The sequence below is a fragment of the Panulirus ornatus genome, chromosome 9 (genome assembly GCF_036320965.1).
Source record: "Panulirus ornatus isolate Po-2019 chromosome 9, ASM3632096v1, whole genome shotgun sequence".
Lineage (NCBI taxonomy): Eukaryota > Metazoa > Arthropoda > Malacostraca > Decapoda > Palinuridae > Panulirus > Panulirus ornatus.
Genome location: NC_092232.1, coordinates 45,655,886 through 45,679,098, shown reverse-complemented (window position 1 = coordinate 45,679,098; position 23,213 = coordinate 45,655,886). Strand labels below are relative to the sequence as shown.

General features: G+C 45.0%; 2 protein-coding genes across 4 annotated transcripts in view; one reads left to right on the top strand and one right to left on the bottom strand.

Moving 5' to 3' along the window:
• The window catches only part of LOC139750387 (solute carrier family 7 member 14-like), a 579,902-nt gene that overhangs the window by 397,309 nt on the left and 159,380 nt on the right, over positions 1 to 23,213 (top strand). The window lies entirely within an intron of this gene.
• Positions 11,919 to 18,008, bottom strand: LOC139750115 (uncharacterized). The gene is made up of 2 exons (XM_071664454.1): positions 17,878 to 18,008; positions 11,919 to 13,816 (listed from the first exon to the last, which is right to left on the bottom strand). The coding sequence occupies exon 2, from the start codon at positions 13,812 to 13,814 to the stop codon at positions 12,174 to 12,176; it is 1,641 nt and encodes a 546-aa protein (XP_071520555.1). The 5' UTR covers positions 13,815 to 13,816; positions 17,878 to 18,008; the 3' UTR covers positions 11,919 to 12,173.

The following is a 23,213-nucleotide window of genomic DNA, read 5'->3' as shown; positions in this document are numbered from 1 at the left end:
ATTCACTCCATAAATCACGTGAAAATATCGTCTAAGATGTCGTTTGAGATAGGCAAAGTGTCAGGGGGAAGGAAAAGAGCTAACATTATACCGTCTATATGGGAGGATACATGGAAGAACTACTGACATACAGATGGGTCTCCCTGGTGAGTCTGGTCCGTATGGTTCTGGAAAAGATAATCTGGAAGCAATTGGATGACTCCCAGAAGGAAAGAACCTATACTTAAGTGAGAGACGACATGGTCTCAGGGAAGGAGGGCATGTGTACCGAACCTCTTACATTTCTACGACAAAGGTGAGCTTTGCTTCAGACGGAAGAGAAGACAGGGCGGGTAGCTTGCATCTGCACTACCAGAGAGCATTTGACGCTATCCTCAAAGGAAGCTAATCAAAAATGCTAGATCACCAGGCAGGAATAAGAGGGAGACTCCTACGATGGATCGGTTATCTTCGTGGAAGACAACAACGGTCGCAGGTCGGAAGGACTTTCTTGTAATGGGGTCACCGACACCAGTGGAGTACTGAAAGGTTCTACTCTGGGACCATTACTCTTCTTGATCAATGTGGATGACTTGACAGGAGGTATGGACTCCAACCTGATTGTATTTGCAGATGATGCAAAGGTTATGATGAAGGTAAAGAACGAGATAGACTGCATCGACGTACAAGGGGACCTAAACAGAGTCCAAAGTCGGTCTGATACATGACAGTTGATATTTGATTAACCCAATTACAAGTAAAGTTATGAGGATAAGCCACAGTGAAAAAAATGGCCTCTATATGATTTATCTAGCTGGACACAACCTGCAGGAATCTGTGTGTGATAAAGACTTGAGAATACACTTCGAACTGACTCTCTCGCCAGGGTGCTCCATTGGAAGACCTGCATAGGAGACAAATTGTCTACTGGCAAGCATGAGCATCGCATTCAGTTCTGTGGATATAAGGACATAGTCAGCAAGCTCTTTGCGTCCTACACTTGTCCACATCTCCAAGACGCTTCTCTTAATGACCGCACCTACAGTGGCAAAAGAAAAAAAAAGAGTTTACAAAGGAGATGTAAAGGAAGGAAACAAGGACGTTTCAGGAATAAAGAAGACAGAGTAATACGGACAGGCTTAGAGGCCTTAAATTTCCTTCGCCATTGAAGAGAGAAGAGTGAAGGGTGACTTGATCAATATGGAAAGTTCTTAAATAAGCTTGATGATGTAGATAGTGCACAGTTCTTCAGAAGATGCGGGGACAGAACAGCCAGAACACATAACATGAACATGAAGACAAATGCTTATGAGAATGATGGAAAGATGTTCTCTGACAGGAGCATCTCATGAAGGAGACGATAGTAACTGCGGAAGACATACAAAAAGAATTATATATAAAAAAAAAAAAATGAAGTTATGTGATAACAGAGGACGCTCGACAGTGATCAGTAAGGGTTTACTCGCTCATACACACACACACACACACACACATTCTCTCTCTCTCTCTCTCTCTCTCTCTCTCTCTCTCTCTCTCTCTCTCTCTCTCTCTCTCTCTCTCTCTCTCTCACCACCGACCAGGAAGGCCATGTTACCTTTACTACACTCTCTCTCTCTCTCTCTCTCTCTCTCTCTCTCTCTCTCTCTCTCTCTCTCTCTCTCTCTCTCTCTCTCTCTCTCTCTCTCTCTCTCTCTCTCTCTCTCTCTCTCTCTCACCACCGACCAGGAAGGCCATGTTAACTTTACTATCCACCGGAGTATCGTGGGGTGGTGGAGGGTGGCGGTTGCGTAATGATAAGACCAGCACTCCATTGGCTGGCAAGTGTCGCTCCTTCGGTCGAGGTCGGCTGCCTTATCTCTCCGCCTCGCCCACACTTGGCGCTGCTGGCTTTCACTCCACATATATACATACACACAGTTCCTCCTCCTCTTCAGTACCTACCGACGCGTCAGTCATACAAATCCCCCTCGACGTACACCATTCTCTCTCTCTCTCTCTCTCTCTCTCTCTCTCTCTCTCTCTCTCTCTCTCTCTCTCTCTCTCTCTCTCTCTCTCTCTCTCTCTCTCTCTCTCTCTCTCTCTCTCTCTCTCTCTCTCTCTCAAACTTCTCCATGTGTGTGTCTCGGGGGGGGTCCCGGTTGATGCTCGTGTCTCGCCCTGTACCAATGTCTCGACCTGCGCCCTAGTGTCTCGACCCGTGCCAATATCTCTCTCGACCTACGCCAGTGTCTCGACCTACGCCAGTGTCTCGACCTACGCCAGTGTCTCGACCTACGCCAGCGTCTCGACCTACGCCAGTGTCTCGACCTACGCCAGTATCTCGACCTACGCCTGCGTCTCGACCTACGCCAGCGTCTCGACCTGTGCCTGGTGTCTCGTCACTCCCCCTCTCTCCTGCCCCCGCTTCCCCTCCCTCCTTCACACCACAGGGTGGAGAGTGAGAGGGAGGGAGGGAGGTGAAGGGGCGTTGTAGTTCACCCACGGGCGACACGAGAGATGTAACTGGCCCCCACCAAGAGGTATTCGAACCCTCCCCTCACGAAGCGTGAGGCGAGCGCTTTCACCAGAATACCGTGGCACATATCCACGTCTTTTGGAAAGAGATCATGTTGACATAGATAACCAAGAGATAAGGATGATTACCAAGGCTTTAGCTAGGGCGCCGCCCGCCCGCGCGCCCCGCCTCACGTACAGGGAGATGAGGGACGTGTTCCAAAACCCCCTGAGGTGCCTCGAAGGCTACCATGGTGAGGTGTCTTCAACCAGCCATAAACACAACACTTGCTCCCAAGTCACTCAGCTGATATTGCCATCAAGCACTTATGAGTTATTGGAGAGGTAGCTCACCCCGGGGCATAAAAGCGAGATTAAACCTTGAGATGGAGGGGCATAAAGGTGATAATGATGCTGATGATGATGGTGGGTACAAGCCCTTTGGGCGCCCTCCCTCTCCACCCCCAAGTGTCATTGTGACTCAGAATGAATCAAGTTAATTGCTTATGAGAGCAGGACAGGTGTGAGTAGACCTTTATGCTCACATATGCTCACATGGCTCAAGTCACACACGTAAGAGACATGAGTTATATAACATGTGGTTAACCTACTCCAGAGAGGGACATGCAAAACACACACACAAACACACACACACACACATACACACACACACACACACACACATAAACACACACACACACACACACACACACACACACACATAAACACACACACACACACACACACACACACATATAAACACACACACACACACACACACACACACACACACACACACACACACACGCACACACACACACACACACACACACACACACACACACACACATAGACTTTAGTCGACAAAATGAATACCTGTCATACACTAGAGTGTATAAATGAATAAACAAAGAACGGCTTATCAAATTCAGGCAAACATTCTACTGAAAACATGGAGTGAGAATGACATGAATGTAAGGCCATGATTATCATAAGTTAATCAATAAAAGATAAGCTGAAGTTTCAAGATCTGGGATGGATATACATCCACGATCAGAATAAGCTGGAAATTTTACAATTAAATCTTTTACATTTTACATTGAGTGGTGATTAGTTGATTACGTGATATAAGGTTACATATGGGTTAATTGTGGTGGTACTGTGTTGATATACAATATTTATTTAATGGTAGACATTAAGGGCTATGAAGTTACATCAGTGTTGTACTTTGATGATACAATGTATTGACCAGTTCAACATTAAGTGATGGCTATGTTATGGTTGTGTTACAGTAATACAGTAGTTTGTCGTACACATAACTATGGGAACACTAAACTTCAGTTGTTCAACTTTGTTCATGGATTGTTCATGACCTTCTTAGGTCTGTACGGCAATGGTTTGGTAACAAGGTGATTGTGGTGATGGTAGTGAGTCATTGGAGGTCAATGTTGGTGGTGGTGGTGGCTGAGAGCCCTGGTTGGGTAACAAGGTGATTGTGGTGATGGTAGTGAGTCATTGGAGGTCAATGTTGGTGGTGGTGGTGGCTGAGAGCCCTGGTTGGGTAACAAGGTGATTGTGGTAATGGTAGTGGGTCATTGGAGGTCAATGTTGGTAGTGGTGCTGGTAGAGTGTCCTGGTTGGGTAACAAGGTGATTGTGGTGATGGTAATGGGTCATTGGAGGTCAGTGTTGGTAGTGGTGGTGGTTGAGAGTCCTGGTTGGGTAACAAGGTGACTGTGGTTACACACACACAAACATACACACACACATACACACACATACACACACATACACACTAAGGTGGTGATGAGGGTGGGGTGGCGGGCCCTAAGGGGGAGGGGCGATGTAGGTACTGTCTAGCAGAGGGTGGGCCAAGGGAATCTGGTAGAGGGTGGGCCAAGGGAGTCTGGCAGAGGGTGGGCCAAGGGAGTCTGGCAGAGGGTGGGTCAAGGGAGTCTGGCAGAGGGTGGGTCACGGGAGTGTGGCAGAGGGTGGGCCAAGGGAGTGTGGCAGAGGGTGGGCCAAGGGAGTCTGGCAGAGGGTGGGCCAAGGGAGTCTGGCAGAGGGTGGGCCAAGGGAGTGTGGTAGAGGGTGGGCCACGGGAGTGTGCGTGTGCGGGGGAGGGTTTGGAGGCAGCCTCAGTGGGTTGCTCACGTCGTACAGAGGGCCAGATATAGAGTGCGTTTCTCGAGTTTGGTCACAGCGCTTTGGAGGAGGAGGAGGAGGGGGAAGAGGAGGAGGAGGAGGAGGTGAGGGCGGGGGGAGGGGTGGGGGGGTGGGGGGCGAGTCATGAGGGATGTAAGAGATTTGTTGACAGAGTCGATGGCGCTGAGGTACAGGGAAGGGTTTGGAGTTCCCCTTTCGTTTTTTTTATTTTCATTTTCCAAAAGAAGGCACGGAGAAAGGGGCCAGGTGAGGATATTCCCTTAAAGGCTCAGTCCTCTGTTCTTAACGCTACCTCGCTAATGCGGGAAATGGCGAATAGTATGAAAGAAAGATATATATATATATATATATATATATATATTATACAAACCTCCAACTGCCAGGATCGAGCCCGGGACCCCTGTGCAAGAGGCGGGAGCGCTACCGCTAGGCTATGGTCGCTCATAATAGGGAAATGACTATTCGAATACTATGTACTCGAAGACCCTTCGTCTCACGTTGGTGAGCAACAGGGTCCCGGATTCGATCCTGGCTGTTGGATGTCTGTTCTATGAAGGTACGCGTTCATATGCACTTTGTTCGTATCCATATACCTCCGCGTTGTATAATCAGGTTCGGTAAAATGCTATCTGCAGGCTGTGTGAGCCTAATGGGAAAGGATCACAATTTTGCACGTGATCAAATATATTCCTATAAGTCCACGGGAAATGAAACACGATAAGTTCCCAAGTGCATTTTCGTGTAATATCACATTATCAGGGGAGATACAAGAAAGAAGTATAACAGTCAGTTGATATACAACGAAGAGACGTAATTAGGACGTCATTTGGTAAATATCAACTGACATATTTCTTTTCCATATCTCCCCTGATGATGTGATTATTACACGAAAGTGCACTTGGGAACTTATCGTGTTTCATTTCCCCATTAACTCATAGGAATATATATATATATATATATATATATATATTTTTTTTTTTATTTCAAACTGTTCGCCATTTCCTGCGTTAGCAAGGTAGCGTTAAGAACAGAGGACTGGGCCTCTGAGGGAATATCCTCAACTGGCCCTCTTCTCTGTTCCTTCTTTTGGAAAATTAAAAAAAAACTATTTGCTATTTCCCGCGATAGCGAGGTAGCGTTAAGAACAGAGGACTGGGCCTTTGAGGGAATATCCTCACCTGGCCCTCTTCTCTGTTCCTTCTTTTGGAAAATTTAAAAAAAAATAAAAAAACGAGAGGGGAGGATTTCCATCATATGCAACCCGACCCTACCACTCATCAAGTCTCAAAAACACCATAATCAATGGCCTGAGTAAGACAATGATACATTATACCTCTAACATGTAACTATCACGCGAGATCGATGTAAACCATTCACCTTTATGCTCCCCCTCTAAGGATTCGAATCCGGGTCAAATCCTCGACAGTCCGGGAGAGTCACCACTTGGCCGCGATGGTACAAAGGTCTCCCATCTCAGATCATCTTCTATGGCCCATGAGATCCTCCCCCTCCCCTCACTGGGCCACCTCTCGTAACCTAATGGGTTAGGGGAGGCCCAGTCGCTCTTCAGCCCCTCCAAAAGCCACTCCAAATCAATTCCCTGGACGGCCTGAGATGGGAGACTTTTGTACCGTCACGGCCAAGTGGTTTGCACTCTCCAGTTGTGGAGGATTTAAGCCGGGTTCGAATCCTGAAGACCTTACAGGTGATTGGTTTACATCAATATCATGTTGACAATCCGTGGTAAAGATTGGATTATATCATTGTATTGCAAAGGTAATCGATTGACAGTGTTCCTATGGACCAATTAGCTCCTTATCCACATCCAGGCCCCGCCGACCTTTCCATGGTTTACCACAGACGCTTCACGTGCCCTGGTTCAATCCACTGACAGCACGTCGACCCCTGTATACCACATCGTTCCAATCCATTCTATTTCTTGCACGCCTCTCATCCTCCTGTATGTTCAGGCCACAATTGCTCAAAATCTTTTTCACTCCATCCTTCCATCTCCAATTTGGTCTCCCACTTCTACTCGTTCCCTCCACCTCTGACACATATATCCTCTTGGTCAATCTTTCCTCACTCATTCTCTCCATGTGACCAAATCATATCAAAACACCCTCTTCTGCTCTCTCAACCACACTTTTTTATTACCACACATCTCTCTCACCCTTTCATTACTTACACAATCAAACCACCTCACACTACATATTGTCCTCAGACATTTCATTTCCAACACATCCACCCTCCTCCGCACAATCCTATCTATAGCCTATGCCTCGCAACCATATAACATTGTTGGAACCACTATTCCTTCAAACATACCCATATTTGCTCTCTGAGATAATGTTCTTTCCTTCCACACATTCTTCATCGTTCCCGGAACCTTCGCCCCCTCCCCCACCCTATGACTCACTTCCGCTTCCATTGCTCCATTCGTTGCAACGAAAAGTAGCAGGAACTATTTCTTAGATTGACCAATTGACCCAGAACATGGAAGTCTGAAGCAGTGGGACATAGAGTGGAGGACACTAAAACAGGTGAAATTCACGGTCTGGTAGATGAAGGGTTTAGCCATATACACACAATGTTCAAGTAATAAAAATAACAGTAATAAGTGTAACAGTAATAACAGTAACAGTAATAACTGTAACAGTAATAACAGTAACAGTAATAGCAGTACCAGTAATAACAGTAACAGTAATAACTGTAACAGTAATAACAGTAATAGTAACAGGAATAAAAAATCCAGCATTTACCAGTAACACAAGTAAACATATAACACCAGTAAACATATAACACCAGTAAACATACATCACTAGCTAATATATATCATCAGTCAACACAAAACAACTGTAAACATTCAGCCATGATAACGAGAAATCACACAAAAATTTTTAATGGCGAAAAATTATTCTTTTATCTGTACTTCATGGAGGTACTTATCTCGCTCACTCACACTCCCTCATTAGGCCACGGTGCATGACCCCTGTTTCACAACACGTAGATGAAAGGCTGGACGAAGCAAAGGTTCTGCTGTCTGCTATCTGGAAATAGCTAGTTAGCGAGCTAGTACTTTAAATGAGAAAAGCTATTACAGCTATTAATGACATTTAGCCCAGCTCTCGCTTGTTAGCTTACTTTCTAGATAGCTGTGATGTTTTTAGCCTTGTTCTCTTTATTGATCCATCAGGCTGTATGTAGATAACTAGCAAACTATGGCTAGCTAGCCAGCAGAGGTTAGCTAACGAAGCTAATGACCCTGCTACCCAGCTAGCTAGCTACTAGCAGGCTGTACATAACGTCTCAGGGCAGCTAGCAAGCTCAGGTAACGAAGCTAATGACCCTGCTACCCAGCTAGCTAGCTACTAGCAGGCTGTACATAACGTCTCAGGGCAGCTAGCAAGCTTAGCTAACGAAGCTAACGACCCTGCTACCCAGCTAGCTAGCAAGCTGTACATAACTTTTCAGGGCAGCTAGCAAGCTTAGCTAACGAAGCTAATGAACCTGCTACCCAGCTAGCTAGCTACTAGCTAGCTGTACATAACGTCTCAGGGCAGCTAGCAAGCTCAGCTAATGAAGCTAACGACCCTGCTACCCAGCTAGCTAGCTAACAGGCTATACATAACATCTTAGAACACAGTTAACTCAATAGGAGGAAGGATTGTGAGCAAGGGAGTCCATGCCTTTACCCTGGAAGTGAACCTCCACCTCCTTCAACCTGGCCCTTGATACAAGCTCCTCTGGCACGGTATGTCATGATGGTGCTCTCGTCTGGCATTAGAAATTAGCTTTATATCATGTATTATGTAGGTCGTTACACACTGGTCTCCCTCGCAAAGGTCGTGTGTAAAGTACTGGAAAAGATAATCAGAAAGCGAATGTATGACTTTTTACAAATACAAACCTTTTTTCCTTTTTTTTTCCTTCATGCTTATTCGCCGTTTCCTGCGTTAGCAAGGTAACGCCAGGAACGGATGGAGAAACACCTCATTCGTTCATATGTGTAATGGCAACGAAGCCAGAGAACCTAGGCAAGTGAACTCTAGCACAGTTTGAGGGAAGGAACTCATGAGTAATGAACTTCAGTTCCTGTTAAAGAGTGAGCTGCGTGGAAGGAGAAAGGCTAAGAGAACCATCTTCAACACACTGGTAGTTGGGTAAAAGAGCTGGATCCTTTTTGCTGGAATATAAGAAGGTTACTACGACGATGGATGGATTACTTTCCATAACTCTATCTAACTTCGCATACCTCCTGCCACTCTCTCAACATTCAACAGTCCTGCAAAATTCTCTTTCCATCTCCTCCTTAACTCATCACCACCTGTTATTATTTTTCCATATGCCCTCCCTCCCTCTTCATCATTGTTCCCATTTGTTCTCTTGTCTTTTTCACATTCATTAACTCCCTTCCATAACATCTTGTGTTATCCCTAAAGTTTACTGATACTCGGTCACCCCCAACTCTCATTTTTTCCTCTTTTCTCCAATCCTGCACCTTCCTCTTGACCTTCAGCCACTTTCTCTTGGATGCCTCCCAGTCATTTGCACTCCTTCCCTCTCAGAACCGTCCATGCATCTCTATACCCTTTCACTAAAAACTTTACTTCGTCATCTCACCTCTTACTATCCTCTCTCTCTCTCTCTCTCTCTCTCTCTCTCTCTCTCTCTCTCTCTCTCTCTCTCTCTCTCTCTCTCTCTCTCTCTCTCTCTCTCTCTCTCTCTCTCTCTCTCTCTCTCGCGATGTAGCCTCGAGAAAGAGAAGTCTAGCTAAACCCATTATTGATCACACACACACACACACACACACACACACACACACACACAAACACTCACTCTACAGCTATACAGATCCGACACTTTTAATCTTTCCCTCTGCACCTATGTAGACTCAAAGCCTATGAGTGTTCGACAGGGTAAATGACCCATAGAGTTTGAATGTCTATTAACGTAGAGTTCCTTCTTCCATCAAGTTACTCGTTCATTATTATTTTAAGGTCTCCAAGTGCCCGACACTGATGGTTGGAATTCCTAGATCACACTGTGAAAGAAGATGCCTTATAAGTCTCCATGTCAGCTCATAGATTGTCTCCAAAGGTGTGTGTGTGTATAGATGACGGGCCAAAGAAGAATATAATAGAAAATATGTGGAAAATCCTCTCTCTTCTTCTTTCTCTGAGAAGAGCGAACTATTTGAAAGAAAAAATAACCTGTGGGCGACGGAAAATACATTTTCCCTGAACAGTGAGGGTCGTCATGTTGGAAATATGAAACCCTCAGGGTTAGCTGGCCACTGAAGTTTACAGCTACAGGGAAGATGAGCTGATCTGTATCGTGGGAGGGGGTTCCTGTAGCGCACGACGTGTGTGCTGTTATGTTGGGGGAGGGACGTGTGCCCTGTAGTGTGGGATGTGTGGGTGTAGTGTGGGATGTGTGGGTGTAGTGTGGGATGTGTTGCTGTAGTGTGGGATGTGTGGGTGTAGTGTGGGATGTGTTGCTGTAGTGTGGGATGTGTGGCTGTAGTGTGGGATGTGTGGCTGTAGTGTGGGATGTATTGTGGGATGTGTTGGTGTAGTGTGGGATGTGTGGCTGTAGTGTGGGTTGTGTGGCTGTAGTGTGGGATGTATTGGGGGATGTGTGGGTGTAGTGTGGGATGTGTGGCTGTGGTGTGGGATGTGTGGCTGTAGTGTGGGATGTGTGGCTGTAGTGTGGGATGTGTGGCTGTAGTGTGGGATGTGTGGCTGTAGTGTGGGATGTGTGGCTGTAGTGTGGGATGTGTGACTGTAGTGTGGGATGTGTGGCTGTAGTGTGGGATGTGTTAGCTATAGTGTGGGATGTGTTAGCTATAGTGTGGGATGTGTAGCTATAGTGTGGGATGTGTTAACTATTGTGTGGGATGTTTTTGCTATACTGTGGGGTGTTGTGGCTATAGTATGGGGTGTTGTGGCTATAGGATGGGGTGTTGTGGCTATAGTGTGGGGTGTTGTGGCTATAGTATGGGGTGTTGTGGCTATAGGATGGGGTGCTGTGGCTATAGTATGGGGTGTTGTGGCTATAGTATGGGGTGTTGTGGCTATAATATGGGGTGTTGTGGCTATAGTGTGGGGTGTTGTGGCTATAGTATGGGGTGTTGTGGCTATAGGATGGGGTGTTGTGACTATAGTATGGGGTGTTGTGGCTATAGTATGGGGTGTTGTGGCTATAGTATGGGGTGTTGTGGCTATAGTATGGGGTGTTGTGGCTATAGTATGGGGTGTTGTGGCTATAGTATGGGGTGTTGTGGCTATAGTATGGGGTGTTGTGGCTATAGGGTGGGGTGTTGTGGACACACATATTATCTTCAGGATAGATATACGCATCTCGGGTTTTTTATATTTTACTAACAAAATAATATTTCCACTCCATGTGTACACTTTAACAGTCCCTGGCTACTCTTGGACACAGCCCTCGAGGTGAGGACCACCTCCCTCCTCCTGTATGGCCACCTTCCACTGTCGCCTGCAGGAGGTCGCCAGGCTACCAGGCGCCCTCCCACCAGCGTGGGGAAGAAGGACTTCAGCGGGGCGAGACGGAGAAGGAGAGGAGGAGGAAGAGCTGCCGCGGAGGAGGGAGTGTGGTGCCACAGCCAGCCGAGAAGGGGCAGGAGTGCCGAGGTGTGCACTCCACACAACAGCTGATGAAATGGTTATATACTAGTGACCCCGCGGGATGAGAGGGCATAGAAGATGGATCATCAGATACGGAGAAGAAAATGAGATAAATTATTATGCATCAGTAAATAAAGAATATCCAAAGATATAGGTTACTGAATCTAAACAACAATATAGGTATATATTCATATATATATATATATATATATATATATATATATATATATATATATATATATATATATATATATATATATATATATATATATATATATATATATATATATATATATATATATATATATATTCTTCCTTTGATACATTTTTCCTGTTTCCTGCGTGAGTGAGGTAGCGTCCAGAACAGAGAAATGAGCCTTGGAGGATTAAAAGATCATTTGGCTTGTGTTTTTTTGCTGTTCCTTCATTGGAAAAAGTAATACAGGAGGGAAAGATCTCCAGCCCTTCTTTCCGCTCCTGCACCTTTAAGTCGCCTTCTATGACACGCAGGAAATACGATATATATATATATATATATATATATATATATATATATATATATATATATATATATATATATATATATATATATATATATATATATATATATATGCTTGAGCATAAAAACTTAAGGCAAATGGCAAACACAATGACATATCATAAGGTAAGAAAGAAGTAGACAAAGAAATAGCCTGGCAAAGTGATTGTAATGTTCCTATATAAACGTCACAAAACAGAGAGTGTGGAAACATCAAGATTTTGGGGGCAAACCCCTGGAAAATCTTACAATGATAGCGATCAACAATGAATGGGAGTGATGCTTAGAAGATGTTCGTAACCCTCCACTATCTACTTAACAGTGTTTATCTCGTCCTTCTCGGAAGACTTAGTTACTTGTACGTTGCTGGGCGAAACGACTTCGCACTGAATAACAAATTCCAAGGATCAGGATTAGCAAGATGACCACAACTACAGACAGTGTGGAAAAGATGGGTATGTGGAATGCAGGACGTAAATATAAAGGCAGAACAGTGTAGTTGTTGGGGGGTAACTCCTCAATATCATGGTTTACGACAACATATTCCTCTTCTGACACATTAAGCCAGTCCACCTTGTACAAGTGTTGCAGGGTGTGTGTGTAGTGAGTGAACCGTTTTCGACTAGGTAGGAGATAGAGGTGTTTGCTCTTCAAAGTACAGTAATCAGGGGAGATGTACAAGCCCAAAGCAGAGGTTGTGGTCGTGTTGCTCCCCTGGCATGTGACTGTCAGACGTTCTCGTACGGGGAAGAAGATGTACATGGCCTGGTTTAGATGTGCGTGTTGTGGCATGAGGTCTTTCTTCTCGACAAACGTGCACTTGTCCACCAAACTGGAATTTCTAATGACGGCAAGTTCGCAGGAATCTTCCTGTATAGCGTGGAACGTCAGAAGGTAGGCATGGCACAACCTGAGTTGGTTGATACCCTTGCGACACCGTCGTATGTCCTCGAGCCCAGGGTAAGCCACTGTGGTCAGGTTCTCAGAGAGCAAGACCAAGTTCCTGTAAATGACAGCAACGTGGAGGGAGTCCTTATGGAAGGAGGGGAAGGGAATGATATTGTAAAGGGTATATCGGAAGTTACTATTGAATGGGATGCTAACTAGAAGAGTATCTTGAGCAATGGACACTTCTAACAAGGGGTAGTAAAAGTCCACCCACTCTCCTTCGTACACTGGCTCCAGGTTCCACAATACCTTCGCTCTGGACAACAGATCAGTCAACACACTGAATGGTAACAAAGTGGGGGTGACTTTATCCTCATGTGCCCACAGCAGATCTGACAAGAACGTGTTAAACTGGGAGACAAAATAATCCGTCTGTTCTAATATCACATCCACCACCTCTGCTATGGTCACTATGCGTTGTATCTTCTTGATGCCTCTCATGTGTTCAGCCAGCTGAGAGTGAACTCTATTAACCCCTCGGGTGATCTCGTTGATCTTCCGGACATATTTGTGTGTGTTTTGGATGGTAACCTGCAGGAGTTTTTCATGAGCATCCAGCCAGGAAAATGCCACGTAAACATTGTCCTGAACTGCCTGGACTTCCCTCTGGGTAGCCACACCGAACAAGGTACCCAACACTTCTCCGCCGACATCAATTAGTCCCCTTCTGCGTCGCGTCCCTTGTCTGCTATGACGCAAGACGCCGGAGAGTTTGTCGTATATTTGATCGATCTTCCACTGCAAGGCTGACTTTAGGGACATGGTGGTGCTGGTGTTCTCCCTGGCGTAGTCATGAAACACGGCGTTCATCTGGGCGACCAGTCCTTTCAACTGGGGTTCCACCGTTCTGATCTGATCGAATACTGACCGTAGGTAAGAGCAGTTGAGGGCGACCACCACTTCATCAGTGAGGACGAGGACCTCGCCTTCCTCACCAACCAAGCTTCCGTGCCTCACTGCCTGCACGTGAGGGATATACGGCTGGTGAGCACCGCAGAGAAGCCACGTCCCGTGCAAGACAAGAAGACTCACGACCCACATTTCTGCAAGAAGGGGATCACTTCAGTACACACGAATGGCATAAACCCTTAAGTGTACAAACCTTCTTTATCAAGCTCTAAACCAATAGGCATGTGATCTACTATGATAACTCCCTGTGTGACACATGGCCTTCATGACTCGTCCCTACCACCGTGGCCAGGTTATGAGTCTCCACCATCTGAGGTTGTAACGCGCCGGAAGGGAAGAGTACCAAGATAACGGTGGCAGTGAGAGAGAAGGTGTGGGTTGTGAGGCGTCCGCGTCCGGGGACTGAATTGGATCAGGTGGGTCCCCTTCTTCGAGCGTAGTAAGTTATAGCCATGTTAAACCTGTACATTTCGATACTTTTAGATAATTTACGTACTCCCACCGAGTCTCTCTCATTCACTCTGTGCTCTAAACGAAAGTTGCGACGGTGCAATTTCTCGAAGACTCTAAATGAGCCAATAGACTCCTCACTTAGCCTTGGCGTTGGGCCTGACCGAGTCTGTACCATAAGAAGCTGTCGTACTTCACACGTCTTCCATATCATATACTGATCCTTAACCATGTTCAGATCTGCTGTACAGAGGGAACCTATGTGACGAGTCTAGATACGTGTGGCTGAGCCATTCGAATCCTGAAGCAGTCATCCGTGTTGTGCACAGGTTGTGGTCTGACCACAATATGTCATAAGATAGTCTCTTTTCGGCGTCGTAAAGGACAAAATATGGCGAATCCCCGGTTGAGACATTGCGGGAAGTCATTGCAGTTTGTACCATAGGAATAACTTTACCCAATCTACCACTACTGGGATTCGAGGTCTGTTGCGTCCCGTCGCATTTCTTTCCCTGTTTAGCCGCTCAACCTAACCATTACCAAGGGGGGAAATGGCACGGGGATGCCATACGACTCACATACGTCACTCGGGGTTCCACCATTAGACAAAAATCACCTGCGTTGTGGTATGTCTGGTAATGATGCTACTGTGATATGCTCTTGCACATCTCAGGGTCACCGTCTTATCTATAACCCGTTAGGGAAACAGTCTAGCTCAAGCAGTGAGCTGAACACTGTCCATAAAACCCTATTCAGACGCCAAGGCAACACGTCTTATTTCTCCATCCTCCCAGAAGAGGAGGGAGGCATCCAAGCCGAGGTAGCGGTGTAAGCCAACAGACGGGACACTGATAAAGTGGTCATGTTAGTACCAGCGACTTCGCCATTCAGACGACCCATCAAAGGGACGTTTGAAGTCCCGGACCATTCTGTCGAAGCTGGACGCATATGTGAGAAGACTTTCTCCGAGGACACGCGTACGTTAGAGCACTAGCCACACTGGGAGGACAAGCGTACGTTAGAGTACTAGACACACTGGGAGGACACGCGTACGTTAGAGTACTAGCTACACTGGGAGGACACGCGTACGTTAGAGTACTAGCCACACTGGGAGGACAAGCGTACGTTAGAGCACTAGCCACACTGGGAGGACACGCGTACGTTAGAGTACTAACCACACTGGGAGGACACGCGTACGTTAGAGCACTAGCCACACTGGGAGGACAAGCGTACGTTAGAGCACTAGCTACACTGGGAGGACACGCGTACGTTAGAGCACTAGCTACACTGGGAGGACACGCGTACATTATCGGTTGAAATGGAGTCTTATGGAACTGCTCTTTAAACCCACCCTAGTCTCCGAGCTGCTGAGCCTTATGACACCCAATGGTATCCCTTCGCGTCGCCCTTCTTCATACCAACAGGTATATACAGCGGAGTCACTTGTGAAAGTCTGGTTGCGTCCTGACGCCGAGCCACCACGGCCCAGCTGAAGATTAGCCGAAGCCTCGTCATTTTCTTAACCAGTTTTCTAACGTGTTAACATAAGTCAGTGCGAAGAACTCAGGGAGTGGGAGGGATACATCCAGGGTGTACGACGGGTGGCGGGAATGACGAAAACGGCGCTTCCAGCGCTGAGGCACTGACTAGGCTGCAGGGGAGGAAGGAGGGAAGGGTCCATCGAGAGAGCGCTCTCCCATCGTCTTCGCAGAACCGACCCATCCTCGGTCGGGTGTGTGTACCCGCTGTCTCACAAGCAGATGCCATGGTCATGATGCTATGATACTACAGGGGACGTACTGCAAGTGGGTGAATGAGTTCAACCTCCAAGGGAAAGGATGCTGCTCAAGGAGGAGGAGGAGGAGGAGGAGGAGGAGAATGAACATAACGTAAGGCATGAGGGAGATAAGTACTCCATAGTTCCACTTCGTGTTACTGGATGAGAATAAGACATGAGATCTAAAGGGATCGTCTGGTGGATATCGGTGTGGGTTGTGATCAAGAGAAACGTTAGAGTAAACATTAACATATATAAATCTCCAATGCTAGTATTTCAAGGTCCAAATAGAGGCAACATATGAATAAGAATAATCCATAAGACTTACACCTAATGGAAAATGGCAGCACACAGAAACAGTGGAATAATAGAAATAGATGAAAAGTTGTGGAAAGGTTTAGGTCTCTCTCTCTCTCTCTCTCTCTCTCTCTCTCTCTCTCTCTCTCTCTCTCTCTCTCTCTCTCTCTCTCTCTCTCTCTCTCTCTCTCTCTCTCTCTCTCTCTCTCTCTCTCTCTCTCTCTCTCTCTCTCTACGTATATATATATATATATATATATATATATATATATATATATATATATATATATATATATATATATATATATATATATATATACGCAACGCAGCTGACCAGACAGGGGTTTAGTAAGTTGGGCACCATCGTTGCCAGACCGACAGACCAGAGTTCTCATAACGCGAACTAGCTTGTAAATCACGAGTGTGTAATGGACAGATTAGATCATCATAGAGAAGCAGAGGGACATGAACTCTTAACCTAAGATATCAACTTACTAATCACTCGCTCCGAAACCAAACGAGTAGGTGAGAGTCAGTCACAACCTATAACTCAAACTACCGCCTCACATTATAGGGTCCCATTCCCCACACACCAATAACATGAACACGAAAGCAACACACAAACTAAATGCCCACATAACACTAAAAACCACCATATGTAGACAAGAAAATGAACCCCTCAATAATTTGTATAAACAATTATAGTCATCTCCACATTAAACTATGCCTGGTCTGGTCTTCCACCCTTTCAAAAACAAATATAAACAACATGTATACTGTATAGAATAGTGCACCCAGAATAATCACAGGCTGCCTAGCATTCACAGACACTCCAACACCTTCGCAGTGAACCGAAGATGTTCCCATTATAGTACCAACTCAACATGTTCAGCATTTCATTTTATGCAACAGCACTAGACCCCTCCCACTCTATAACTAACCACTAACCCTTAAGTAGAAATTGAAAGTTTACCCCATCTCACACTTCAGTCATCTCTATTCACAGACTTTCCCTAACCTTCTTCAAATATAACACTTACAAAACACATACTGAAATAACCCGACAAAAGCAGCACTAAACAACTGACCTCCCGACTCAGTGTTGAACTCCAGCCCGCCCGACATACACACATCAGGAACCACACTCTCCAGACAAACACGAGTCACACTCGCCCGCTTACGCCCTGCACATCATCCGTCACCACAACACTTCCAACACAGTTCTCACTATATACCACAAGACCTTTCATGCCCACGGCACAACTACCATATAGAATACACTGAGAACTTTTAACGCAACTGCCCAGCACTTTCTTCTGGATGTAGACGCATGCACAACACAACACTTTATGACATGAGGTCCTATATATATATATATATATATATATATATATATATATATATATATATATATATATATATATATATATATATATATATATATATATATATATATCTATATCTATCTATCTATCTATCTATATATATATATATATATATATATATATATATATATATATATATATATATATATATATATATATATATATATATATATATATAGAACCAACAGACGTAAGAAATATGCTTATGATAAGTTGACGAATTATAATATCACACAGTCGAGTCAAACTCCCGCAGCGAGATGGTAAACACAATGACTATAATCACCGTAAGTCTACTTGTGTCCTGGTGGACTATCAGGTACAGAGGATCTCACAGGGCGGAGTGTGCGACCAGTCTGACCACGACACTAGGAATGTAGGTCTGTGGAAGGGAAGAGACCCACTGACGGAAACCCCGGGCTAACAAGGCAACACTGCCATGAGGTCAGAGTGACGTAAGGTGGGAGGGCCTTGAGGGTGAGTCGTGGTCCCTGGTGAGGTGGGCGTTGGAGGAAGGGGGGTGGAAGAGGGGAAACTCCCCCCCCTGCACGCGCGGGAGACTCCAGCTGACTGAGGGGAGGAGGGTGGGGGAGGAGACACACACACACACACACGGTCCTCCCCCTCGGACTGCCCAACTGGGCCAATCCCCCTGACGCAGCAGATCGGGTGCGCCACGAGGTAAAGAGGGCGTGGACGACCGAGTGCGTACACCCAAAGGCAGCATCGGATGACAGGCCCAAAAAACACCATCAGAAATGTGACCAAGTTTGCCCAGCGGGTCACACCGAGACGCAGCATTCCGACGGGTTCGCACGTTGCACGCGTGGCGGATGACAAACGACAAACCGATGGAGTAATGTGTGGCATGGTTAAAGATCGTGTCAGGAGAGCTGGGGGGGGAAGGAGGTGGAGCTCGTTGGGGCGTTGGGGGGTGTGAGGTAGCAGGGCGGGGTCCCCCCAGCGGTAACTTTCACTGGGGGGGAATCCAACGCATTCCACAGGTCTTAGGCAGAGTCAAGGCACTGGAGCACTGTTGACGTATGAGGGGGGTCACTGAAGGTCGATGCAACGACCATTAGAACTGCTGCTAATCCTACAGGAGGACGAATATCTTAAGAGCCAAGGTTACGGGTAATATAAATCCATCTGAGGATAAATAAACGCCCCGTGGATTTTGTACTTTACTGATAAATCTATATGTACACTTAACAATCACTGGCTACACCTGTACACCTCACACAGCTCCCTACTGTCAGCCCAGGTTCGAACCTTTTATATACAGTAGCTACTACCCTCACACGATCATCCACTGTCGTGTACAATACAGTCACATACAGTGTGGTGTATGTGGCTGTAACTTGGGTTATATACGTGTAACGTGGTTTGTGTGGTCATACCTTGGGATGTGTGACTGTCGCAAGGAATATATGGCTGTAGTGTGGGAGGTGATATTGTAACGTGTGATGTAGGAAGTGTGGTTGCAGTGTGGAAGATGCGTGGCTACAGTGTGAGATGCGTGGCTACAGTGTGAGATGCGTGGCTACAGTGTGAGATGCGTGGCTACAGTGTGAGATGCGTGGCTACAGTGTGAGATGCGTGGCTACAGTGTGAGATGCGTGGCTACAGTGTGAGATATGTTAGCAGTAGTGTGAGATGTTTGGGTGGAGCTTGGACTATGTGGCCATAGGAATTACGTACCGTGTACCCCATTTTGTGCCACAATACTTGATCAACATGTAGCTGCAGTGTAGGTAAGCATAGCTCAGCACATAGACCTATAGCGCTCAGGGACGTGATACCACGTAACTCAGGTACGAGACAAGGCCGCCAGCACGTGTTCTCTGCCTCGCTGGGTTCTTGGCTCTGGACTATTGCCGTCAAGATTTCCAGGAAGCCGAGGCGGACGCACTGCTGGGGGACTGTTTATGGTGGAGCCATGTTGACTGCTCCTCCTCCCCTCCACCACCACACGTCACTCCTCTTTTTTTCTTCGTGACTAAGACTTTACGCCGGACGCAAGACTCACCTGCACCTGTCTCCTCGCGTCATACGCATGGAATATACGCGTTTTATTGGGGATTCATAAGAGAACCAGTAAAGGACGTGCCATGTGTCGTCTGCTTTATCGAGGGAGCTTATATAACCAGAGCTTTCCCCGCTCAAGTAACGTCTCCCTGGGATAGACAGATGGTTGCCGTAGAACCCCCGCCTCCCTGAGGTAGATGTGATAGATACAAGCAGTCGACTGGCAGTGGTAGCGGAGCATGCTGGACCAGGCCCGGGCCAACGCTACCTGCCAGTGCACCATGATACCATACCACCCTCCTCTTAGGTTAAAAAGTACCACACTACCATACCACCCTCCCTCTTAGGTTAACCAGTACCACACTACCATACTACCCTCCCTCTTGGATTAACCAACACCACACTACCATACCACCTTCCCCTTTTGTCTAACCCTCCACCACACTCCCACATCACCATACCATCCTCCTCCTCCCCTGCAAGGCACAAGCACCCACCATATCACCCTCTCCACCACCCTCCCACGAGACCGGCCTTCACCACACCACCACAAGATGATCAGAGATTCCGGGAAAACATGGGGAACTTCTTGGAGATATCCTCAGTAAGGTCGTGGCAATTGGGCAACTTCTGAAGATGATGTTGGATCAGTAACATCCGAGCAGAAAGTCAAATATTCGTCGTACAGATCAGGGTAGTTGTAGGTACAAGGGAGGACATTACAGAGGTTTGTGAGGTAGAATAAATGGTGATAAGAAAGCTTTGATACCTAAAGATGGCTTGCACTTGACAAATAAATTTGCAACTGCACTTATTAGTAAGGGTCTTAGAGGAAGGAAAGGATAGGTCATGTCAGTCTTAGAAAGGCTGCTGTTAGGTAACTTGACCCACCAGGGTGAGGTCAAATGGAGACAATCTCAAATAACCTGAGAAATGAGACCTAACCTATGGACATTAAACCACAAGAAACTTGTCCTTTCAGAGCAAAACTCAAAGTTTTTACACCAACGGAAACAGCCTGAACTTGAAGATAGATGACCTAACAGTGTAGGGTCTATCCTAAAAGCCTAGTCTACATCATAGCAGAGATATGGATGGATAATGCAATCACTTCTCAGCACAATAAGAATTAATAAGATATAAGACTTTCACTAATGATATGTTACACATGGCAGGCAACACAGACAAGACTTTTGTAGAGAAAGATGTATATATATATATATATATATATATATATATATATATATATATATATATACATATATATATATATATATATATATATATATATATATATATATATATATATATATCTTTTTCTTTTTTTCAAACTATTCGCCATTTCCCGCATTAGCGAGGTAGCGTTAAGAACAGAGGACTGGGCCTTTGAGGGACTACCCTCACCTGGCCCAATTCTCTGTTCCTTCTTTTGGAAAATTAAAAAGAAAACGAGAGGGGAGGATTTCCAGCCCCCCGCTCCCTCCCCTTTTAGTCGCCTTCTACGACACGCAGGGAATACGTGGGAAGTATTCTTGCTCCCCTATCCCCAGGGGTAATATATATATATATATATATATATATATATATATATATATATATATATATATATATATATATATATATATATATATATATATATATATATATATATATATAATCAGGGTATATAAAACTGATATTGATATATATACGATTCAACATACTTTAACTTGTGAAATTTAAAGTCTTAATTAATTGTTCGCGTGGCAGTATCATTCATTCGAAGAATTTAAGTTTAGTTGACAATGAAGAAGTAATGATTGTGTAAGATTTCTGTAACGGCTTTTGTCATATTGGTTGACCCTGAAGGGAAACAGCCTAGTTAGTTTGTTTAGTTCAAGAATGGTTTCCAGGCGGAATGGCCAAGACGAAGCAACACATTAGACTTAGCGCCATCCACAGTACACAGATTTACATGCTACAATAAGGTCAGAGGAAAGCTAAGTGTGAGTGAGTGTGAGTGATCATTGCGATACCTGATTCTCTGATTTTTTTTCTATTTCAAAGATACCAGCTAAAAGACATCTAATTCTAAATGATGTAACGTTAGTCAATCCAATTGGATTAGGATTGTTTTGTGACTTACACGCGCTTGACAGATGAGATGTAACGTCAAAAAAGAAGATATTATTGTCATATGAGAGACGCCGCTGCCGGAGGGAGGGAACAAGATGAGTGATGAGAAGGATGCGCCAGGATGGAAGACAAAAGAGATGTGATGTATCTACGAGCAAAGAAAATGCATACAGATAACTATAATTGGACGGGTATTGTACAAGGTAAGGGAAAACGTATATGACTTAACAAAGATAGTGTGGGAAGAGAATGAACATCAGTCAAAAAAAGATTGAAGAAAACGAAATCTTTAAATGCGTAAGATACAAGATTAGAACAACGATGCTATAGGTCTACTGTCTGACAAAAATGGATTTTAAACAACGCCAAAGATGGTTTTCCTTAGTGATCAGATAATTTGATACAGTTTCCACTATCGACAATACCTAAATCGTACCTCAAACACAAAACGGATATCCAAATAGAGAAGATATTTCTATAAATGTCTTTAGGAAGGAAATTCTGAAAACTAGGTCTGCGACTGTAAGCAATTTCTAAAAGGGAGAAAAAATAAGATAGAAAATGCACTTCAAACTTTGATTCTTTAAGACTTACCACATATTGGTTGTGGTAATGTGTCATGAACAATAGCTAGGAGTAGAATCATCAGATTTTAAAAGACAGTGAATCAAAACGAAAAAATCTACACTAATTTTGCAGGAAAAGATCATGTTAACCTCATAGAACTTTTGATCTTGTAAGCACGAAAGGACACTATAAAATACCCTTATCTGAGAGAGTTTTTGATCGTGTAAGCAAGAAAAGAGATCACAAAATACCCTCAGATACATCAGCTTTCCAAAAGCGTCCGACAGAGTACCACATAACCTGACTGCTACGTAGAATCAAAGGGCAGGGACACCACAAGATACTGTATCCGTGGATGGACAACAGACTTACTCAAAGATGAAACACACAACCTCTGGTGTTCAATGGTGAGGAAGGAAGCATCGTTGCGCATCATGAGTTTGTGGAGTACCACAGGATTCTGTCTTTGGTCCGACACTTTTTATAGTGTATGTCAATAATCTCAAGACAAGATTCACCAAGAGAATTTTAGACTTTGCTGGCGATACAGAGTTACTAGATGAAGGCCCATTAAGGGAAGACGGTCTAAGAAGCCATGTTGATTTAGACAAACTGATGGTGTAGTCGGAGATATGAGAAATGGACTTCAGTGTAGAGAAACCCAAAGGAATGAATGCCTTCTGGCTCGTAGAGTATTGACTACGCATATAATCATCAACCATGATTAAAAGTAGAAGAAAAAAGTGACTTAAGCGGTAACCTAAAACACACAAAGCATCGTCTTACTGTATTGGATACGACAGTGTAAAATGTCAGGGATATCCTCTTTCCTCACTCCACCCTGGTCACATCTCACTTGGAATATGTTATTCACTTTCGATTACCAAGGGAGAGCAAAGACGAAAGTGTAAC

What these genes read in the sequence shown, in the direction of transcription:
- LOC139750115 (XM_071664454.1), bottom strand. Translation starts at nt 13,814, where the DNA reads ATGTGGGTCGTGAGTCTTCTTGTCTTGCACGGGACGTGGCTTCTCTGC.